The sequence below is a fragment of the Gallinula chloropus genome (assembly GCF_964237585.1).
Source record: "Gallinula chloropus genome assembly, chromosome: 2".
Taxonomy (NCBI): domain Eukaryota; kingdom Metazoa; phylum Chordata; class Aves; order Gruiformes; family Rallidae; genus Gallinula; species Gallinula chloropus.
In genome coordinates this window covers 45670917-45691698 of record NC_140086.1, presented here as the reverse complement: position 1 = coordinate 45691698, position 20782 = coordinate 45670917, and the positions used below count along the sequence as shown (strand labels likewise).

At 41.4% G+C, this 20782-nt stretch overlaps 1 protein-coding gene across 1 annotated transcript in view; it reads left to right on the top strand.

Moving 5' to 3' along the window:
• The window catches only part of SPIDR (scaffold protein involved in DNA repair), a gene marked incomplete at its 5' end in the record, with an annotated part of 210869 nt that overhangs the window by 7508 nt on the left and 182579 nt on the right, over positions 1–20782 (top strand). The window contains 4 exons of the mRNA XM_084279909.1: positions 281–436; positions 1328–1406; positions 2938–3123; positions 5704–5861. Coding sequence (XP_084136035.1) covers positions 281–436; positions 1328–1406; positions 2938–3123; positions 5704–5861 — 579 coding nt within the window. The remainder of the gene's footprint in view (positions 1–280; positions 437–1327; positions 1407–2937; positions 3124–5703; positions 5862–20782) is intronic.

The window sequence follows — 20782 nt, the reverse complement described above, 5'->3', positions numbered from 1 at the left end:
GGATAATATTTTCAGCTTCTCTGAGCTGCTGCTAGGTACTACAGGATATAACTTGGGTCCACAGAAAAGTAGTGTATTTATCAAAAATTAAATTTACCCATGAGATTGAGGCTGTTGTTTTATGGTGTTGCATAAAAATTGGTTACAGGTATTTTTGCCACATCATTAAAAATGGGGATTGATATTTGTAAGCATTCAGAAAAAGGGGCTTTATAGAGTAAGTAAAAAGTTAATTGAAAAGAAGTATGTGTTTTTAAATGGGGGTTGTTTTTACTCGTAGCGGAAGCGGTTTTGGAATGCAGAATGCACACCCTTCCCAGATGAGAGACCCCTACAACCGAAAAAATCAAGCGTCAGGACATCAGTGGCTGCTACTTCAATTTCCAATTCGTGGCTTAGGTGTGGGGATGGTTTTCAGAGCACTTCAGCACTGGAGGTAAAATGCTGGCTTACTTAATGGTGTGGAAAAAGATGCGAAGTGGCAGTTAAATCAATTTTCATGCTTAACTGAATTATAAGATGTTGTCCTTTTTTCTGTTGTTTCCCAATTAACACTGTCTTTAATTGTTAGTGTAATTCTCCGAGCATACATTAATATGTTATGTAGTAGATAGCACTTATCCCTTGGAGAATTGCAGTAATACGCTGAAGGATACCAAAGGAATTTGATACTTGGGGTGGAGTGCTGCATTTCCTAAAAAATGTAGAACACAAAGACTCTGGTTTGCATCTGAAAACTTTTTGCTAGATCTAAAGAGTGTTTGCAACAATGAATTCACTGTAGAAAATCCTGGTTTTGGATGACCCTGCAGATAGATGTGGGTCTTGATGCAGATGCTCTTTTGGATGATATATCAAATTATGCTTAATATTTGGTCTTGGTCGTCATGAATAGAAATGTTCAGGCAGCTGAAAATTATCAACTAAGATGTTTTCCTGTTTCTTCTTTTGGTACTGCATAGCCAGTGTCACATAGCTTATGGGATTTAATGAAATCGGAGACAGGGCCACCAAATGCTTCTTTCTGTAACCTTTGAATAGGGCATGTGCTTTATTTGGCGAGCTCTTGCTGCCTGTTTTTGACATTTTAATGCTGAAAATACTGACTGTTGTTCCTTTCAAGGTCAGATGTGATTCCTGTAAATTTGTATTTTCCAAAACAATGAAAATTCAGCTTTTATGTTCCTGTTCTCATGCTTTATTGCCCAACTCATTATATCACAGTCTGGTAGATGAATAACAATAATTTTGACTGTATTAGTACGTGTTAAAACTGTCTTTAATGTCTTGGTGATTAAATCTCTCTCTCGGTCTCTCTTGAATATAGTCCGTGAAACCTACTGATAAGAAATCCAGGATTAAGAAGCATCTTGGACCACTGTTATCATCAGCTGGAAGTACAGCAGGTGTGTTATAACTGTTTCATTTTAATGTCATCAGAAGATTGTCACTTTGTTTTGCTCTTTATCAAGGTAGAAGTTGGCTCAAAATACTGGTTGATTTCTTCTTCTGTTACTGTAATCAGATGCTAATTTTGATAAGACACAGTCGTGATGCTGTTGTGATTGGGATCCTCTATTCATCTAGAGTGCCTGAAATACATTCTGCGAAGCTGCAGGCACTTCAGCTCTTGCTCTTGAACAGATGAAGGAAGCCTCACTAGTGCTGTATATACTCTGTGTTCTAGCAGGGGCAGGATATTTAAATTCTTAACGTTTTTAAGAGGAGGAAATGAAAACTAACACTTAGCTGTCTAAATAGAGCGTTAAATAACTCTCTTTTCTGCTAGGAACATACAAGCAGGCAAGACAGAAAACATGTATTCTGTCAGTATAAGCAACAGATAGAAAAGAAGAATTTTGTTAATCTCCTGCTTTCACAGTCTTCTATATGTACTCAAGTCAGTTACTACTGTGATTAAAAAAACCTCCAAAACAAGAACTCTAGGCATAATAAAGAGGAGGGGGAGAACTTATTAGCTCCCTCCAGTTCTTTCACTTTCTGAGTTCAGAGGAAAGGAAAGAGAGGGGGCAGTGGCTTCTTCAGTCTTTGTGTTTCTACTTGCTTCAGCACCTGTGCTGCCTTTGTTGGAGTTAGGTAGAGTGACCCACTGGGCACCTGGTGTCTATCTTTTGGGGTTCAAAATCATGCTTTTCCAGATTTTGGAAAAGAACCTCTTTGTGTTGCAGAGGGACATATGGTTGTGTTTCTCTCTTCTGGTCCCTCCCACCTAATTCCAAATTCCCAGGAATTGTCTAATCAATCATTTACCTAAAAAAAATACAGTAGCTGTAGGAAGTGGAAAATTCTGCCTTCCTATGATTGCTAATTCTGCATGCTCCACTGCTAAGCATTAATTCTTCTTGCTTTTGTATTAAAAATTATGGAGAAAGGTATGTTTTTTATTTATATGCCCAACTTCAAAAACACAACAGCTGTTCTTTGTTACTCCTGAAAACTTAAAAAAAAATTCCTTTGGACAAAACTGGTAAGTCATCTCTACTGATGGCATACTTTTATTTATTGCTCTTCATCTTATGAAGTCAGAGAAATCCCCAAACCAGAATTCTAAGGGCAGTCTTCATTTAAATCACTTACTATTTTGAAGGAGCACAAGCAGGAGCATTAGGACTGTGTATAGAGGACTGTATGTCAGACAGTCATTGTTTGTCCTCACTCTGCTGAAGGACTGATTGATAGCCTTGCTGTACAGAATGAAGTGTTAGCATTTATGGTGGACAACCAAAATGAAAATAATGCGTACGTGTGTAAGGAATACCTGTGAGTTAATGCTCCAGTATTAATCTCTGATGCCTGGTGACAGAACTGGTAATTCTTTTCCAGTTCAAAAACAATATAGCTTAAGTTTAAAGAATTTCCAATTTAACAATATCACCTGTGTGTAATAATTTAACACTTTACAATTCTTTTTAATAGGAGCTGCTGCTGCTGAAAGCTGTAAGGAGGCTGAGGACATCATATGGACCTCTAGTAGCAGTGATTTTTCAGATGAGGAAAATAAAACATTGATTCCAAGGTTACACAGCAATAAAAGCGATGCTTCCAAACCAGAGGAATCACCTGGCAGCCACGATTTATTGTTAGAGGACATTAGTAGTAGCAGTGAAGGTAAGTTCAAACACAAGCAGATTTGTCAAGAAACCTGTCCACTCAAAGTGCTGCAATGAAAAAATCTTCGAGGTCATGCTGACAAAGTAATACAATCTAATCCTATTTTGGTTAAATTACTTGACATCTTTTTTCATCGACTTGATGGAATAAGCTGTTAGTATGAATGATGTACCAAAAATTTAAACCTTGGAGTACAGGAGCATAGTTGGGCATGTTGATCCATTTCAGTACTTTATTTGTACCATTTCCTCCCCTTTGCTGTGGTACAGACACTGGGGTTGTGGGCAGCTTTGCCTGTCTGCCCTGTTCTACTGGTGGTACTGCTGTCTGTGGCAGACTTTGCAGCTGCAGATAGCATCATGTTCAGTGGCGTGAGTTTCCATTTGGGTACACAGTATTCCTTGTTTCCCCTGTTAGCTGAATTGTGTGAACAACCACGAGTTTTGTTCTTAGGACTTACCCCACTCCATGAATTACAGAGTATGACAGAAGGGGGAAAGAAACTGATTTTTGAAAAAAAAAAAAAAAAAAAAGGCATTAGAACTTGTTAGGTAGTCTTTTCAGTGTGAACCACTTTCAGAAAAATAATTCAGGTTAATTTTGTAATTACTTCAGCCAGATCCCAGTTATTGCAGCCAGACTCCACATCCTGGATGATTCCCAAAGTGTTCAAACACCACTGAGCGTTGATTATTTTTTTAAATCCATATTTTTGTCATTGATCTAACACTGTCATTGAACATACCTGATGGGCAACTTTTGTAATCCCCGGTAATGTTCCTTCCTTCTTTTTGAAACAGAAGGACTGTCCATTTTCTAGACTACAATCTGATACTCACCAGGAATCTTTCTAACCTGCCATTATTATAATTCTATTGCAGTTGTCTCCTGCAAGTACTCATGAGGGTTTTAATCTTTAATTCTTTTTTCTTTTTTAAGAGCCAATAAATAGACTTATTTTTACTCTTGTAAGATAGCAAAATGCGGCTTCTCTGTGTAAATGAAGAAATCCTGATACATTATGTATCTGCTTGAAGTTACTGAGGAAATCAAATCATTTCCTGTTTTCTTCTAAAACCAAAAGCATATTGAAAGGAGTTATTGAAAGCAGTGGGGAGTGAAAGAACTGTAATGTCCATACTTTTTCAAGCAACTGCAGTACACGCTAATTATAGGACTGTACACTTGTATTTCTGTGTGTGCATACATAGGTACATTTGGGAGTATGGGGATAATAGCTAAGAAAGTATTTTTAGAAGTGACATGCCCTTTCATGCGAAGGTCACCTTCAGAGCAGCAGTACTTGAGTCTCACAAGATAAAACTGATTGTCTCATGATTTATGAAGGAATTTATGCTGCTGTCACAAGTTGCATGCAGCTTGCCACACAGCTCCAGCAGAGATCTTTTTGTGCTACCTGGTCAGCAATGTCTGTGCTTAAAAGGTCTGGTGAAGCTTTCTCATAGTTAGAAACAGAAATGCACTCACACACGCTGTGTGTTTATTTGCCTGTGTGACTTCAGAGTTTGGAAGTTCCATGAAGAAACCTGTGATTTAGACAGTTCCATAGATATGTACAGATGCCTGGAGCGTTTGGCAGGTGCCTCCTTGTTCTGTTCCTTCTCCCCAGTACATGACTCTTTCTGTGTTAGTAATGTGACATTTACAACAGTAAAAAAGTAAAACCAGTAAAGCTTTCATTCCTCCTCTTCTGAACATGCCTGTTTATACAAAATACAATGAGGTTCTTCCCCTCAGTAACTTGTGGCACATGGACCTGAAGGGTGGTGGGGCTGCTATGGCAGCTCAGGCTTCCACTGCCTTCAGGAGATCCTCAAAGGTGTGAGTGGACTTTTGAAGTTCTATTAAGCACCATGACGACGTTGGAATGACCGTTCTACATCTCTGTCTTCGTTTATTGCCTTTTATTTTTCCTACACCATCTTTTCTTGTACCTGTTCCCATTAATTTATCCTGAGCAATCCTCTACCTGATGTGCTTACAAGTTAGATTTGCAGACCTGTGTATTTAGTTGTGGTGTTTTAGGAGGTGAGCATTTCAACTCGTTTTTTTTTCACTTTGGGAGGAGGGGGGGTTACTACTTAAAGCAGATGTTACCTTTCCACAGATTTTCAGCTGTTCCAGTTCACTGAGTGATTTGCTTAGAACAGTTAATTCTGAACAAGTGCACTTGGAAAATCCAATGCAACTGGGCAAAACCACCCCAAACTAAAACCTAAGAAAACTAACAATAACTAAACTGTAAAAACTCTACCTACCTAAGCAGTTAAATATAGTACCTTTTTATGGGCAGTAGATTGAAATATATATGTATTTAAATGTAATTTTTATATCTTTCTTTACAGAAGTTTCTGTTGTCTGCTGTTGGGGTTTAGATTTTATGAGAGATGGGGTCACAAAATAGTTAAATGTAAAGCTTGGTTGAACATGTGAAAAATAACTGTGCTTTTTCCCAAGTGAGGGATAGATATAGTACCACTCTGATTTCATGCTGGTGAATAATACATGGTGATTAAGAAAGATTCTCTTTACAAATGTTTTTTATTTTAGATGAACCAGAGCTCATTGATTGGGAGAATGATAGTGATTCTACTGTTAGATGTGATGGATCAGAAAAAGATGGAAGCTCACTGGAGATATCAGATTCGGACTCCTGCACAAATCTTAATTCTGTGCCTGTGAAAGAAGAGAATGAAGAGCTTTGTAAGGTGAGAAACTGCTTCAGTTATTTTAAAAGAAAAAGCTTCTATGGCAATTAGAGAGTATATTCATATTTGATTACATTTAATTTGGAGGAACATGAGGTTTTTGCTTACCTCATCCCCTCCAGAGGGAATTCTGTACATGAGAATTTCAGTGCATTTTCTCTGACTGCCAAACCTCAAGACCAAGCAGTGCCCCATACCTAGAGCTTAGTAGTGTGGTCACTGATTCACAGGATGACTGAGGTGGGAAGGCACCTCTGCAGAATGCCTGGTCGAACCCCTCTGCTCAAAGCAGGGTAAGCTGGAGCTGGTTGCTCAGGGATGGATCTGCTTGCGTTTTGAGTATCTCTAAGCATGGAGACTCCACAGGCTCTGAGCAACCTGTGCCAAGTGCTTGGTCACCCTCTCAGTACTGAAGATTATTTCTACATTTGAATGGAATTTCTTGTATTTCAGTGTGTGTCCAAAAAGGTGAAATGGGTAGGTTTCTCAACAGAGACTTGAGCACCTGGATTCTCTACAGCCCCTGGCTGTGTTGCAAATTGATGTCCAAATCTCCTGTATCATGTGGTGAGACCTTGTCTGTGTAAAATCCCAGTATTGTGACTAGAGCGTGTTTTGACAGCAATGAAAAGGATCTAATTACAGGACTCCCTACATCACTGAAAAGTGATGAGGATAGAAGAGCTCTGGAAAAGGGCAGCAGTCACTACTGAATTGTATCAGCTAAGATTTGGCAGTATTTTTCCTTCTTTTTTCTGCAGAAAATTTAACTATTTATAAAGAAGGCATGTTGTACCAAGCATAGGATAGATGGCAGAAATTTTGATGCTTGCTTAGTGTCTTACAGGGAAATGACTTGTATTAACAGAGTTGAGATTTGAGGCTGCCCTAGGCAAAGCTCCCATTTAATGCTGGAGGCTGGCTGTGTCTGCAAGCGCCTCACCAGCGAGCCCCTGTGCCCCCAGTGCTCTCCGGGATGCGAGGGAGAGGCCAGCCGCGGGCTGCCCGGCCGGCTGGGGCTGGAACATGAGGGCAGGCTGGAGGGACTTTGTTTGCCTGGGCTGGAGGAGGCCAAGGAGGGCTCTGGCCCCTCTCAGAGGAGCCCAGCGAGAGCGGAAGGGGTCATCTAGCAACCGGGGGAGCTTCAGCCGGGGCGAGGTGGCGGAGCGCTGGGAGCGAGCTGGCGGTGTGGGTCTTGCTCAGGCCACCCTGGCGCTGCGAGACTTGGCTGCCGCTGCGAACCGCCGAGCCCGCTCCGTCAGGCGGCGCTGGGTTGCCGGGGCGCTCCCGGCGGGGCGCTCCCGGCAGGGCCCCGGCAGAGGGCGCCGCCGGCCCGGATTGCGCGGCCCCAGCCTCGCCTGCCCACCCGGCCGCCTCCACCCGCGGGCGCGGCCCTTTGACGGCTGCTCTGCCAGCGGCGGGGAGAGCGCCGGGCCGGCCCTGGCACGCAGGCTGAGGCTGTGCCCTCGGCTGCGGACGGGGGTGGGAGTCCGGACGGGCTTCGGCTGGCTGTAGAGATGAGGAAGGCCGTTACCGGAAAGCATTAAAGCCTTAATGAAGCTCATCTAATTTATGTATCGATTCTCGATTAAACTCACCGAGAGCGAGCCCAGTGGATGGGGTATGACAGCGAGTGGTGCTCACAGAGCTGTCGCTGGCTTCCCAGTGAAGGGGCATCGCAGCAGGGTCCTGCTGCCTTTCCGAGGCCTCTGCCGTGCTGCAGCCGGCGGGTGCAAGTTTTGGTTTAGGTTTGTGAAGAGCTGATTTCAAGTTGCTGTGGTTCTCTGAGTGACAGCATCAGGAGAGACTGCACGCTCCGCACAAACCCGGGAAGGCAGGCCTGGGGTTTTTGCAAGCCAGTCGTTCTGCCTTTTCTAGAATAAAGGCCGTGAGTTACCCCGCTGTAGATGGGGAGCTGGGTGAATGTTATGAGACGCATTGGTGTTAGCAAATGCTGCTCACGAGGGGGCCTTTTCGGGTGCAGCCGTAGTGAAAGAAGAAAGTTTTGAACCCTAACAGGAGTAGTTATATGACTACAAAAGGTGTGGGTACACTGGGATTCGGAGGATACCTTTGGGGATCTTGCCTTCCCAGTTGGAGTGCCGTGCAGCGGGGATTTTCATGGGTGGTCAGCCTCACCAGTAAACTCCCTTCTGGAAATATGGTGAATGCAGGAGGGCAGATCCCTAGGGAGTGCTGTGCCTGTTGGAGTCTTTGTTTTGCTTTACTTGGGAAATGCTGTTTTCCTAGGAAAAAAATTACAGGCAAGCTATTTGAGAGGTTTCCAAGGCAGTGTTCGCTATAGGAGGTAATTTGCTGTATGAGTATTCTTTAGAAAGGCCTGTTAATTTTGTGGCCTGTTCACAGTGAGGGAAGGAAAAAAAAAAGCCAAATGTTGATATATCACCATTTTTGTGGTTTACTTAAATCTCTGGAACCTAGTGGACTGCATGGATAATCAAAAGACCATGAAATTTTTTTTACCCCACTTCAAAATATGCCAAATACCAAGAGGTTCTGGAGGTTTAGGATTGCAGCCAAAATATCTTCATGGTAGTATTTACCCATGGTGGGAGTGTACTAGATTTCTAGTGGGAAATCTCAAAAGATTAATAACTTTACGGCTTTAGTTCCCCCAATATACCAATAGCTCTAATTTGAAAATTAATTCTATTCAGTGATAGTTAACTATGTAGAAAGACTTCATATATTGTTTTGGCATGAAGATAAAAGTCTTGCTTATCTGTCGGGTGTAAAGCTACAGTCCTGATTCAGTTTATGTTCCAAGTCCCTGTGCTGTGTCTTTCCTATCAACTAGCCACCTCTGACGTGTAAAGTTGCTTGATAGAGGATAATGAGGAAGGCAAGTTGAAGCTGTGGTGAGCAGCTATTAGCGAATTTTTTGTTTCAGTTAAATTCAGAATTTTTGAAGAAAAAATGCAAGATAAGACATGGTTTTGTTTTGCTTTCCTTTATATGTTTTTAGGGGATGGAGGTTAATTTTTAATTGCTAACTTTCCTTTGACCTATGTCTGGTTGAATTTTTGCTTGAGGCGATGCAGGACAAAGACCTGGTAAGGCCTGATCCCAGATAACTTTACTCTGAGAGTTCCTCCACTTTCAGTTGCCTGTGGTAGGTACCTAGTTGACTTTTTCTTGGAGACTATGGTGCTAAAATAAAGATTAACCATATTAATTTTTCAGCATACATGTTTTCCAGAAGAGCACAATGTAATCACCTCAAAATCGATCTAACATTTTTACACATTGGTAATGACTACATTTTGCCTAACTTGTGCAGAGACCTTGTCTCATGAGCAGAAGTTCCCTGTTCACCTCTGAATTATTTTCAACTTCTAAATATTTTGATGCTAGTGAAATCTGGTGCTCTTGTACATGAATTCATGTCTCTTACCATACTGCCTCCTAAACTGGGAACCTTCTCTGGCCCTGTGCACAGATGGCATCATTTTCCATGCTGAGATACACCCTTAAATCACTTTCTGTAGCTTAATCCCTTACGGTAGGCCAGTGTTTTTATGGAGTATATAATTTTGGTATGTTGCAGAGTATGGTCTTTCTGTCCCATGTGTTAGATCTACTTAGAAGTTTCTGATGGGTAACCAGATTTGTTTGCTTTGTATGCAAGTGAGATTGGTGTAAGGAGAATTTTTTGCCCTTTGTATTGCTAATCTGTAGGAATTAGATAGTAAGGAGAACTTTTTGCCCTTTGTATTGCTAATCTCTAGGAATTAAGATAGCCTTCTGTACTTGCTGTGCAGCATGAATAAAGCTTAGCTGGTCAGAGCAGACCCTCTTTATTGCAGAGCATATGAATAAGCTTATCTGCTGATCTTAACTTCTAATTTGGCTGAAAATTCATCCAAAAGTCACATGGTTAAGAACATTTTTCCTTTAAATACATATGCAATGGCAATACCTCCACAGTATCATGCTGTATGATGATAGCTGAAAAAGAGAACTGCTGTATTTCATGTGTTTCAGAACTGTTAAATGTTAAATTAGTGAGTTTCAGAACTCTCTAATGTGCTGCAGTCTGTGTGTGCTGACAGTGGGTGATCTGACATGTTGTTGAGTCTTGTGCAAAAAGCCTTGTGATGTGCAAAAGGCTAATTTCCCTGAGGGAAGGAAGCATTGTTTGAGAAGTCCTTCATATGCATGGATGTATGCATATATATGTATTTTATATGAGGCCATATCATCGCTCAAAATAATGTTTACTCAGTTGCTTAGTTTATGGATTTATTGCTGTCTTAACTTCGCTTCTAAAATAACCCCCAAACTCTGTCCTGTGGTATTACATTGGGAGGGATTCAACACACTACCTGTGAAGTTCTGGAGACATCACTTAAAAGGCGAGTAGGCCAAGATTTTGCTATTATTTTTGGGCCTGCTTTTATGTCCTTGCTCTCTTGATCCATTATAATCATGATTAGAACTATCATTGGCTTGGTAATTAGAATTGAGTCTAGAACTATTGTTGTGTAACAGAATTTAAAATAGGTTATCTCAAGGTAGGGAATCATTATTATGGCAAATGGAATTTGTGTCATCCTCTCAGACTGATGACTTAACACTGATCAAGGGTGATGATATGACCATGTTATTACAGGCAATTATTTTTGTCAGTCCATTACCAAAGGAAGCATGTTAGAATATATATATGCAAGAATGACCACAGGCTTACTATTATTTCTAAATGTGTACTTCATGCAGTAATTCAGGTTGGAAGGGACTTCAAAATGTCTTCAGTTCAACCTACACAAAGCAGGCTCAGGTGCAAGGTCAGGCAAGGTTGCTTAGGGCTTTATCGAGTTGGATCTTGGAAAACTCTAAGGATGGAGACAGTGTAACCAGTCTGTGCAACATCATCTTTCCTTCCCTGTCTCTCTCTCCTCCCTGTCTCCCCAAAAATTGGAACCTTACTTTTCTGTGTAGAAACTGGTCTTTTCTGAAAGGGCTCCTCTGGTGGGCTTTTTAGGCAAGACCTATGAAGACTATTAGTAGTTCTGTAAGTCTTATTGATTTGACTATTAATTGACTGCAAGTCAGCAGTGGTACACAACAGACTCCTTTTGCATTCGTATCAGCAAGGTGGGGTGATTTATACCTGAACTACTAGACAAGAATGAACTTGTGCACCAGATGCTGCCAGCTACGTCCCACCTGCAGGGATGTCCCTGCATCTTCTGATCCAGAAATGAAGCTGTGAAGCTTTTTCCTTAGTCACAAGCAGTAGTTTGCCTCTCATCTTTTTGTTCCCATGACATGCTCAGATTACCAGAATAGGAATCAGGATGTTTCTGGGAGAGCTGTGGCTGGCTGTATTATAACTGGCTTCTCTTAAGTCTCCACTTAAACAATGGCCCCATAAATTTTAAATCAGGATTGAAGATCTCAGTTCAGCTAATACCTGACTGGGTCAGATGTTCCTTGCTTTGATGGTTTAAAGTACCTCGGGAAGACTTTGCTTTATAATTTTTATTTATGTTTATAATCTTTATAATTTTGAGAGACAGGAATTCAAACCTTAATGTAGCTGAACTGGCTCATTATTGCCCTCAAGAATGGAGTGAGTCATACGAGTGCCTTGACACTACTCACTAAGTTTCTTTTTGGTGGTGTAAAGATGTTCAAAGTCCAGGGTGGCCGTTTTGAAAGGAAATTTCTTTGCTCACAGTTGTCATACTTGCAGGTGCTTGCATATATGTGTACAGGCTCTTGTAGGTGATCCAGGGTGTCACCTGAGGTAGCTGTACTACTTCTTGCCTAGTTTGTGAAGTCCCCTGGATACCTTATTTAAGTATAACAAAGACTCCTGTGTTCCACGTCCTGGGTGTATGAAATCCGATGGATCGCAGGAGCTACCACAGACATAAACAGACTTTAGCCCTTGCTGCCCCGTGCTGTCGGTCCCAGACTGTATTTTTATGTTGTTTGAAGCACCAGGTTGTTTGTGCATGCTAATCCAGCCCCTCTGCTTTGTTTAATTTAAGGCTTCAGCTGAGCCCCTTATTCTTTCTTGTGCAGCTCTGGAGAGCAACAACTTTAAGTGCAGCTGACAGCATTGCTCTCTTGGCTTCCATGTATTGAATACACTCCCCCCCCCTCCCCCCACACACACTTTGCTGTCTTTCCCCCACCCTTCCCACATTTACCTGGTGTTTTAAACAGGATTCAAGTGGCCTGTGTTAGTTTTCCTGCAGCTGCACACCGTGGGAGTTGTCTGTGTTTCCTCAGGCCTGGCACCTCAGCAGCATGGCTCTCTTCACAGCACCACAGAGGGTCTTTGGGAGTACCAGGGAGAAGCAAAGCGGTATATATCTGCCTTGTCAGAGCCCTGACCTCCGTTTCAAGAGGTGAAGCAAAGAAAGAGGGTCTCATTTATCTGCTGTTGGTAGCCTGCCTGGTGCTACAGTACAAGAGGCTACAGGAAAGAGCAGAGCATGGACAGCTGCTAGTGCAGTGGTCTCCTCTGAAAGGAAAGAAAGGATAAAGTCAGGGGAGTTATCAAAATTAATAGGAAGTTGAAGGCTTTTTGTCTTACCTGCTTCCCCACCTCTGATAAGGATCTCTGTTGTTGACCATTATGGATAATTTGCTAATAGTTTTGCACTCTGCAAGGAGCTGTGAAGACAGTGAGGAAGCTGCTGCGCTTTGATTTGTCTAACTTTGTCTTCCAGACTGATTTCTAAAGATGTGTCTCCAGACTCCTTAGGCCAAATTGGGGGAGAGATGGGTTTGAATTGGTTTGAAATCTTTTTCTAAGGAAACAGTGGAAGAGAAATTTTAGTGGAATACATCAGTCTTAATCATTTCTTGTTCTGATAAATGTGCTTTCTAAATGCTGCAGTCCTGGAAGGAGACCGGGAAAGAGTAGATTGACTAATGGCTTGATTTCCCTAAAAGCCTTTAATTCAATCTTTCTTGTGGCTCTTCACTTTGTTTTAAAAATAATTTTATGTTCTTCTAGTGGCTGGTTCTGTCACCTGTCATGCCAGTCCATTGCATCAGGCAAAGGCCTGAATATATCAGGGAAAGTAAAATGCTCTTCTATTAGCAGGCATGTTTCATCCAGTGGTGAAGAAAATGTTTCTTGGCCTTTTAAGGTACCTAGTGCAGTTGCAGCTTTCATCTTTTCACAAGTGAACCTTCCTGGTCTTGGGGGTATGTGGCAGCAATACAGGACAGACATATGCACAGCTATCTGGGGGGGGAAGAAAAGGACATGTACTACTGCTTGTAGAATGGCTATTAAGTGAAAATAAGATATTTTAATGCCTAAGGCCACTTAATTCCTGCTAGAACAAGTAAAGCACAAGGTATATCAAAATTGCCTACCTGTCCCCCTATTTAGGCTTCACCTTCTCACAAGTTTGTTGTCACTTTTCACCAAAAGAGAACTGTTCTTTGGTGGTAAGGGTTAGTGCCTACCGGCTCTTTGTAGGATGTATGATCTGGTGTTAGTAACCCTCCCCCTAGGTTTTTCCAGGGTGTTTCTCCCTCTCTTTAATGGATGAAGCTCTTGCATATCAGTGCTTGTTTTTATCTCTCATGGAAGAAAGTAGCTATGTGGGAGTTTTGTTTTGTTTTGTGAGGTTTTTTTAAGTCATGCCACTGTATCTCATGCTTAGAAAGAATGCAGTTTGGTGGTATGGTATGGGGAACAGGACATTTGTTCCTGGCTCCTGTTGCAGTGTGTTGGGTAGATAAGAGAGGAGTAAAAGGGGGCAGAACAAACAGAATAAACCAGAATGTTTATAATAAAATTTAAGAAATTTGGAGGTGGGAACTTCAGTTGGGCAGGGAGGTTGGCTTTCATGGGGACAATGAGATGGGACTGGGGTGGGGTGAAATCCTAATATCTCTCATTTCCAGTCTGGCAGGGTCTGTGTCATGTTCTGTTGCTCTTGTTTTGTGATAAACAGTTTCTATACAAACGTCTGAATCATCTGTAGATGACAATTCAGATTTACAGTTCTTCTGTTATCAGGACACTTGCATTCCAGACTAATAACACTGGTGACTGATTAATCCTTTCCATGAGGATGGTCTGCAGCGATGGGCTGTAACTCCATAACTGTAACATGTTGAAGAGGATTTTGCCTGCTCTGCAGGAATCTGTTAGCCCACTCTCACGTATATGCCAGCAGGATACAACCCTGCTCCCACGCTTTTTATTTCCCCTTAGCAGATCGCTATTTGCCTTCAGACCAGGACAGCAGCCTCGACTACTTGGTGGCTTTGTCTTTGCCCTTGATGTCTCTGGAAATATGCTGATAAATTGTTGTTTCATGCAGTAACTGTCCCACTACTCATAAATTCAGCCTATCTTTATTATACCCGCTTGGACACATGAAGAAGTTGCTGCACGTGGCCACTGATTCACGGCTCAGTCCCAGCACAGCAGCATACTTTTTGACTCAGTCTCAGTCATCCTTCTCCCACTCTGTCTCCTCGTCCCAGCTTGGCCACTATTTTGCTCACTTGTCCCCGTTCACCCTCATTTGGTTGTTGCTCAGTCTCAGTTCTCTTAGGTCCTCTCTTGCCTCATGCCACTGTTTAGTTCTGCACCATCAAATAGTGTCATCTGGTTGCAGCTCTTCAGAAATGGTGGCAGCAGCAGCTCCTCACATCGGGGGTTTTGCCAGCACTGTGCTGTTGTGGCAGCCTCCAGTGTGCTGCACATGATGACTCTTGTCTCTATGTGTATTCTCCTTGTTGCTACACCAGTGGAGGAAAGATCTGTTCTCCCTTTGTAGGAATACTGGTAGGACTGCTGGAAAGTTTGGTGGTGCTCTCAGAGGAAATTACTTGTTGGTGCTTTGCAGTCACCTTGACACCTCCATGTGCATGGGAAAGGGACCACTGAAGCAAAGAGAGAAAACCAGACTGGAGCTGTAATCACCTTATGAAGGCAAACATGATGGGCAGAGCAGCTTCATCCTGGCATAAGCTAGTCACGAATGAGAAGGGTTGAGGTTTGTGTTGGGGTTTAAATGCTCTGAAAAGCTGCTAAAAATACTACAACTTTAAAAGATCCGTTAAGTTTGCATATCAGTTGTATTTGTGGATAGTAGTTTAGCTCCTTCCATTTACACACACACAGAAAATTGCAGTGGAACTAGAAAATCTTCAGAGCACATCAGTATGACTGATCAGATATAGGGAATGTTTTCTACATGAGAATAAATTCTGTAGACTAGAAACTTTTCAGCCTCAAAAAGAGATTGCTTTAGAGAGGACATGAAAGAAACCCATGAATCACAAATAGGAAGAAGTAAATGAAATTACTAGGTACTGTATAGAGCTAGGAAACATCAAGCGAAATGAGCAGATGCATTCAGCATTTAAAAAGTTTATTCATTCCACCATGTGAGCTGCAGACCTCTTTGCCACAGGGTCATGTGGATGCTGAAATATGACATGGGTTCAAAACTAACTGGGCAAACTCATGGAAGACAAATCTGCTATGGATTAAATGCAAAGGTTTTGCATCTAGTTGAAACCACAGACTGGAATCAGGGAGACTGTTGTGTGGCCGTATTGCCACATGCTTGCCCTGTGTTAAACTCTTCCCTGAACATCTGACATTAATCATTGTTGGAGATGAAAGTAGGGGGCTAGAATTATCCTTAGTAGATTTCCCTACAGCTATTCCCATGTTTGTGTGCTGTGGGCTTTTCAGCATGTATGAATGTTGTCCTCTTTCCCTTGCTGCCCTTGGTGCTTTGTCTGCAGAGCAATTGAGAAGCCGTGTACCAAAAGATGATGTTGCAAATGGATCTCCGCTTGGTGCAATGCAGTGGGTGCCCTCTGCAGCTCTGGTTCTCTGCCACCTGATGCTCTGTGTGGCTTCTGGCGGGGTGTTTTTCATGTAGTATAGTTTATGCCTTTCTCATGATTTTAATAAAGCTTTCTGAATAGACACAGAGATGGAGAGGAGCCTTTGAGACACCATGAATTTGTAGAGGGTGATGTCTGTAGCCAGACTTGCCTATCTCCCCTAGAGTGAGCTGGTGACAGGGTTCTCAGACTAGGTTTCTTTAACTTGCTTGATTGGGTGAGGGAGAAAGGCAAAGGTAAGTTTATTTGTATTTTTCAATAGAAATAATTCCTTTTTATGACTAACTGGAAAAGCACTATGTTTTTTAAACATATACCTTTGCTCAAGTACATTTAAGCGTAATGAAATGTAAAAAAAAAATATATATATAAAATGTTTCTGAGTTTCATTGTGAATCTGGTATGCCTCAGCAAAGAAAGGGGTTTGCCTAGGGTATGGAAGCTCATTGGGGTCTTTTGGAATGGGAGATCAGTATAGCTAGCAGTATAAAAAGAACACATAGTATGTGTGCACAATGCTGGACTTTCTGGACTAAGCAGGGTAGTTGCAGCTCCCTGTCGGAGTGTGAGTGTGAATGAATGAGTATACAGTGATATGGGCTAGAGCTGGAAACAGGTGCCTAACTCTAATAAATAACATGTTACTCACAAACTGATGACACAGGATTGTTGCACTGACCATTTGTCTAGCTCGGGTCCTGAATTATAATAGCATTGGGAGAAAAGTGTAAGACTGTTGACCATTGTGCAGTGGGAGGAGTATCTCTGTTGCAGTTTAGGTGCTTTCTGAGCCAGAAAGTTGCATTGAGATTACTCAGCCTGAAAGCACTGTTAGTATTATTCTTCAAGAGCCAGCTCAGCCACTTTCTGAACCAATTTAAGTTCATGGTCTCCAGGCATTTGGTAGGGGTGGATATCCCACTGTAATAATGTGTTTGTTATGTGTTTAAGAACAGCAGAATTAGAAAAAAGACCTTTTTTTCCCCCTTGCAATTGTAGATAAAGCATCTTACTTCCTTTTGCTCTGTTCTCTGCAGACAGTGTGCACAGAGAAAAGAATTAACAGTGTTACACACAGGAATATAACAGATTATATAGCTGCATACCTGCAGTCGACACCAGCCACGAGCTTTGCCAAATGTGTCCCTCCTTCACAGGACTCAGTGGGATCATGTGTTGGGAGTGTATAAGAAGAGTTTCTGTGTGGTATTTACTTACTGGTTTAGAAAGGAAGGGTCAAGGCAGCTCTTTGCACTAAGAAACTTCGTCTTCAGCGTCAGCCTGTAGTTATTGGTTTGGGTAGTGAGGCCCTGGCACAGGCTGCCCAGAGAGGCTGTGGAAGCCCCATCCCTGGAGGTGTTTAAGGACAGGTTGGATGGGGCTTTGGGCAACCTGGTCTAGTGGAAAGTGCCCCTGCCCGTGGCATGGGGTTGGAACTAGATGAGCTTTTAGGCCCCTTCCAACCCAAACCAGTTGGTGATGCCATCATTCTACGGTTCTATTGGAGGAGGAGGTAAGGAGAGAATGAGGTGTATTGTTTTCTTGCATAGTTTGTGGGGGAAGGTTTGATTTAAAAAAAATATCAGGTTATGTAGACTTTTCAAAGGGTTAGAATATTAGTACAGACTTAGGACGAGGAAATAAAATAGTACATAGTTGCGACACTCATATGCCTAAAAAAGCAATGGGAAGGACAACAGATCCTGAGATTGTCAGTTTAAACAGCAACAAAACCAATGTTTTTACAAGAAACAGTTCTGAGGAAAAAAAGATGGAGCAGGATTATTCTCTTCTACTTTCTAACCTTTAGCTGCACTTGAGTCTTGTTTCCTGCATTCTTCTCCCCATGGAAACATTTTACATTATTCTTTATTTGTGGCTTGCATTACTTACTGCAAAGAAAAGCAGTCACAAAATCTTCAAATTGTAAATGCATTTCATTTTTAAAAAATAGTGCTAACCACAGGAGTTGGGGGGATAGTTAAATATCTGTCAGAACAGGGGGCATAATTCTTTTCTTACATGGCTTTACAATTTTAGGCAAATGGTTCCCATACATACCGATAGCTTCTTAAATCTAATGAGCTCATAGGAGAAGCTGGGTCCGGAAAAGTATCTGGTTTGGTTTCTTCAATGTTTAGGAAAAAAATACCAGACAAGGTGAATGCATCACTTTTTTTGATAATGAAGGTGATGACTTAATTCATCACTTTTGTATGAGACTGTTCAGTGAAAAATACTGCATATATCAGTTCCTGTCATGGATGCGGAGTAAAATATTTTAGTTAGTTAACATCATCATAGTTCATTATGTTGGGAGCTAAGTGGAAGAAGTAATTGGGGAAATGATGGCAAGGAAAATTAGACCATGATTTTATATAGTATTGGAAGGCAACATAATGCATTTGCCACACGTGTGCAGTGCAGATCACTTTGTGAAGACAGGGATGGCAGTGAGATTTAAGGGGGGTGGGGAGTTGCACTCTATTATAAAGTACTCCACATAATTGTTTGTTGTGTGTATAACTTCATAACACCTTGGACACCCTCAGGTTGGCATTTCTGCATGTTTACTGCAGCAGTTGCTTGTGGATCATGACTTCAAAACTTTGGTTATGAATAAGCAACACTTTTCAAATCCTCTGCATCCGAATTGCATGTTTTTTTAATACTGCTCAGCTGTTGCTTAATTGCCATCAATTTATTTGTATTTTGGAAAGTGGTGGTGGAAGCTTTCTATCTGCCTTGCGTGCTTCAGACACTCTGAACAATCAGAAGGAATAATGCAGACAGTAATCATTTGGCTTTGACACAGTCAGGATCTTGTCGTCATCACAGAGCTGAAAAAGTAAGACTACTGGTGCTATAGTGTGTGGTGCTTTCTTTCCACAGTTTGAGCGGGGCAGAATGATTTAAGAGACCGCTGGATGCGAATTTCTGTTGCTTTGTTACCATGCATATTTTAAGTGGAAGAACAGCAAATGGATTTAATTTTTATGATATTTGTAGCTAGTAGATCATGAAAGTTCTCCATCTGCTTGTTAGCAGCACTATGCTCCACTTTTAAAAAGAAGAAAGATGATGATTCTGTAGCTTATGTGTTTTTCTGAACTGGAATGAACTGGAATGGATGAATTAAATGTTCTGAAGGAGATCCCCAAGTGTTGGTACTTTTGCAGGGTTTAACTGCAAGAAAAGAATCTTTCAATGTATTTTTTCCCCCAGTGCTATGCCTCTTTCAAAATGCACCTCATTGTTCAGGCTCTTTAGCTGGCACAAAGTCATCAAACAGAGATTGCTATTTCTTATTGCCTTTTTTGTTTTTTTTTTTTTTTGGGGGGGGGGGGGGTATCAGTATAACACTCCTTTAACTTTCCTGAACCTTCCTAATGGAAACCTGTGGCTGGTGACCCAATTACTTTGCTGACATTAAAAATATTAACAAGTTGGACAATACTACCAGACTCCTGCAGAGTCTGGTTTATAAAGTGACTGGGCATTTTTTCCTTGGGGGCAAAAGATCTATTAACCTAATAAGTCAAATGATACTCCCTTGGGAACTTTTGGAGTTGCAAATCACTTCCTTGTGGAAGAGTATGTCACGGAAGAAGTATTCACTTGCTTTGTACTTCTTTGCCTTACGAATCTCATGTAGGTCACTGTCCCAGATAGGGTGCTTGAGTTCAACACCACTCTGGCCTGACTTGTTCCTGCTGTTCGTACTTCGTTTCCTTGATCTCTGTAATTTTTTAATTGCTGCTTGATTGTGCATTTAAGCCCTCGGCTTCCAGAGTCTGGTTAGCATGTTATCTTATATGGCATTATGCCAGTGTTTATGGGATTAAAGCAAAAGGAAGTTCTGGTTTGCTGTTTGCATCTGAAATGCAGTGTGAATGTGATGGGTTACTTCTGTTTAGTGAAACTGAAACTTCATACCTGGTGCCTCGATTTCTCTCGCAGGCATTAGCCCCAGTATGTTCACTTCCTAAAAAGAAGAGTGCTTTAATTTTTATTTGATAAAAAAAGGCTAATTTTATGTGTAGAAATATGAATAACCCATGCTAGGAAAAGTTAGAAAGGAATTCTTCTTTTGGATTTATGAACTTAAGTATGTTGTGATATAAAGAAGGAGGGGGAAAAAAGTACTGCATAGAATCAATACTTGTTAAAACTCTTAAAAACCACACAGAGGGCAAACTAAGGCAAACCAGTGCATAATGAAATGGAGGGATAACACCAAAGTGAAGAGGGTGATAGTTATGGGTGCGAAGGAATTAATAAAAATGAGAATGAAATTAAGACTGAAGAAACTCACTTGAAGTTTTATTTAAATAAGATGTGAGTACAAATCTGTTTTAACATTGTGAAACTGTAGAATCCAGAAGCTTGTTGAGTTGTATGATACTGTTGCTGTGGTTAAAATGTGGTCAGTACTACACGTGTGTGCGTTTGTTTTTAGAAAAATGCATCAGTCTGCACTAGCTTTGGAAAAACACTGACACCCACCCCCGCCCCCAACCCTAAGCTCATATTGGTAAAATTGAAAACAAATATCAAGAACTATGTTTCCATGTGTATGTAGCTGGCAATTAGTACCATCTCATTCACTGCAAGCAGTAATAACTTACATTTCATAAATTGAAAAGTCTTGAGTTCTGTATGCGGACTCAGGCACAATTTGTCAGCCTCTATCTGCATTTATTGTAACCACAGGTCACATAAATCCTGTTGTGTTGCCCCACAGGTAGCTAGACATTTTTTCCTTTCACCCATTTTCTGTGCTTTTCACCTTGTAGTAAGTAGTTTCCAGACCAGAGTGTTGTGAGGACTCACAGATCAGGTGTTACAGAACAGCCGTAGCATTAAAATGCTTTGACTTTGAATATTGCCAAAGCCCAAGTGCAGGGATAACCTAATTCTGGTCTTACCCTGGCTTTACTCACCTATGGATGTGATTGTATCTCTCATGTGCTATTGCACTTCCTGCTCCTCTGAAGTCATATTTTTACATTGCTTCTGCACTTACGGCTCCCTCTTGTTATGGATCTGTCCTA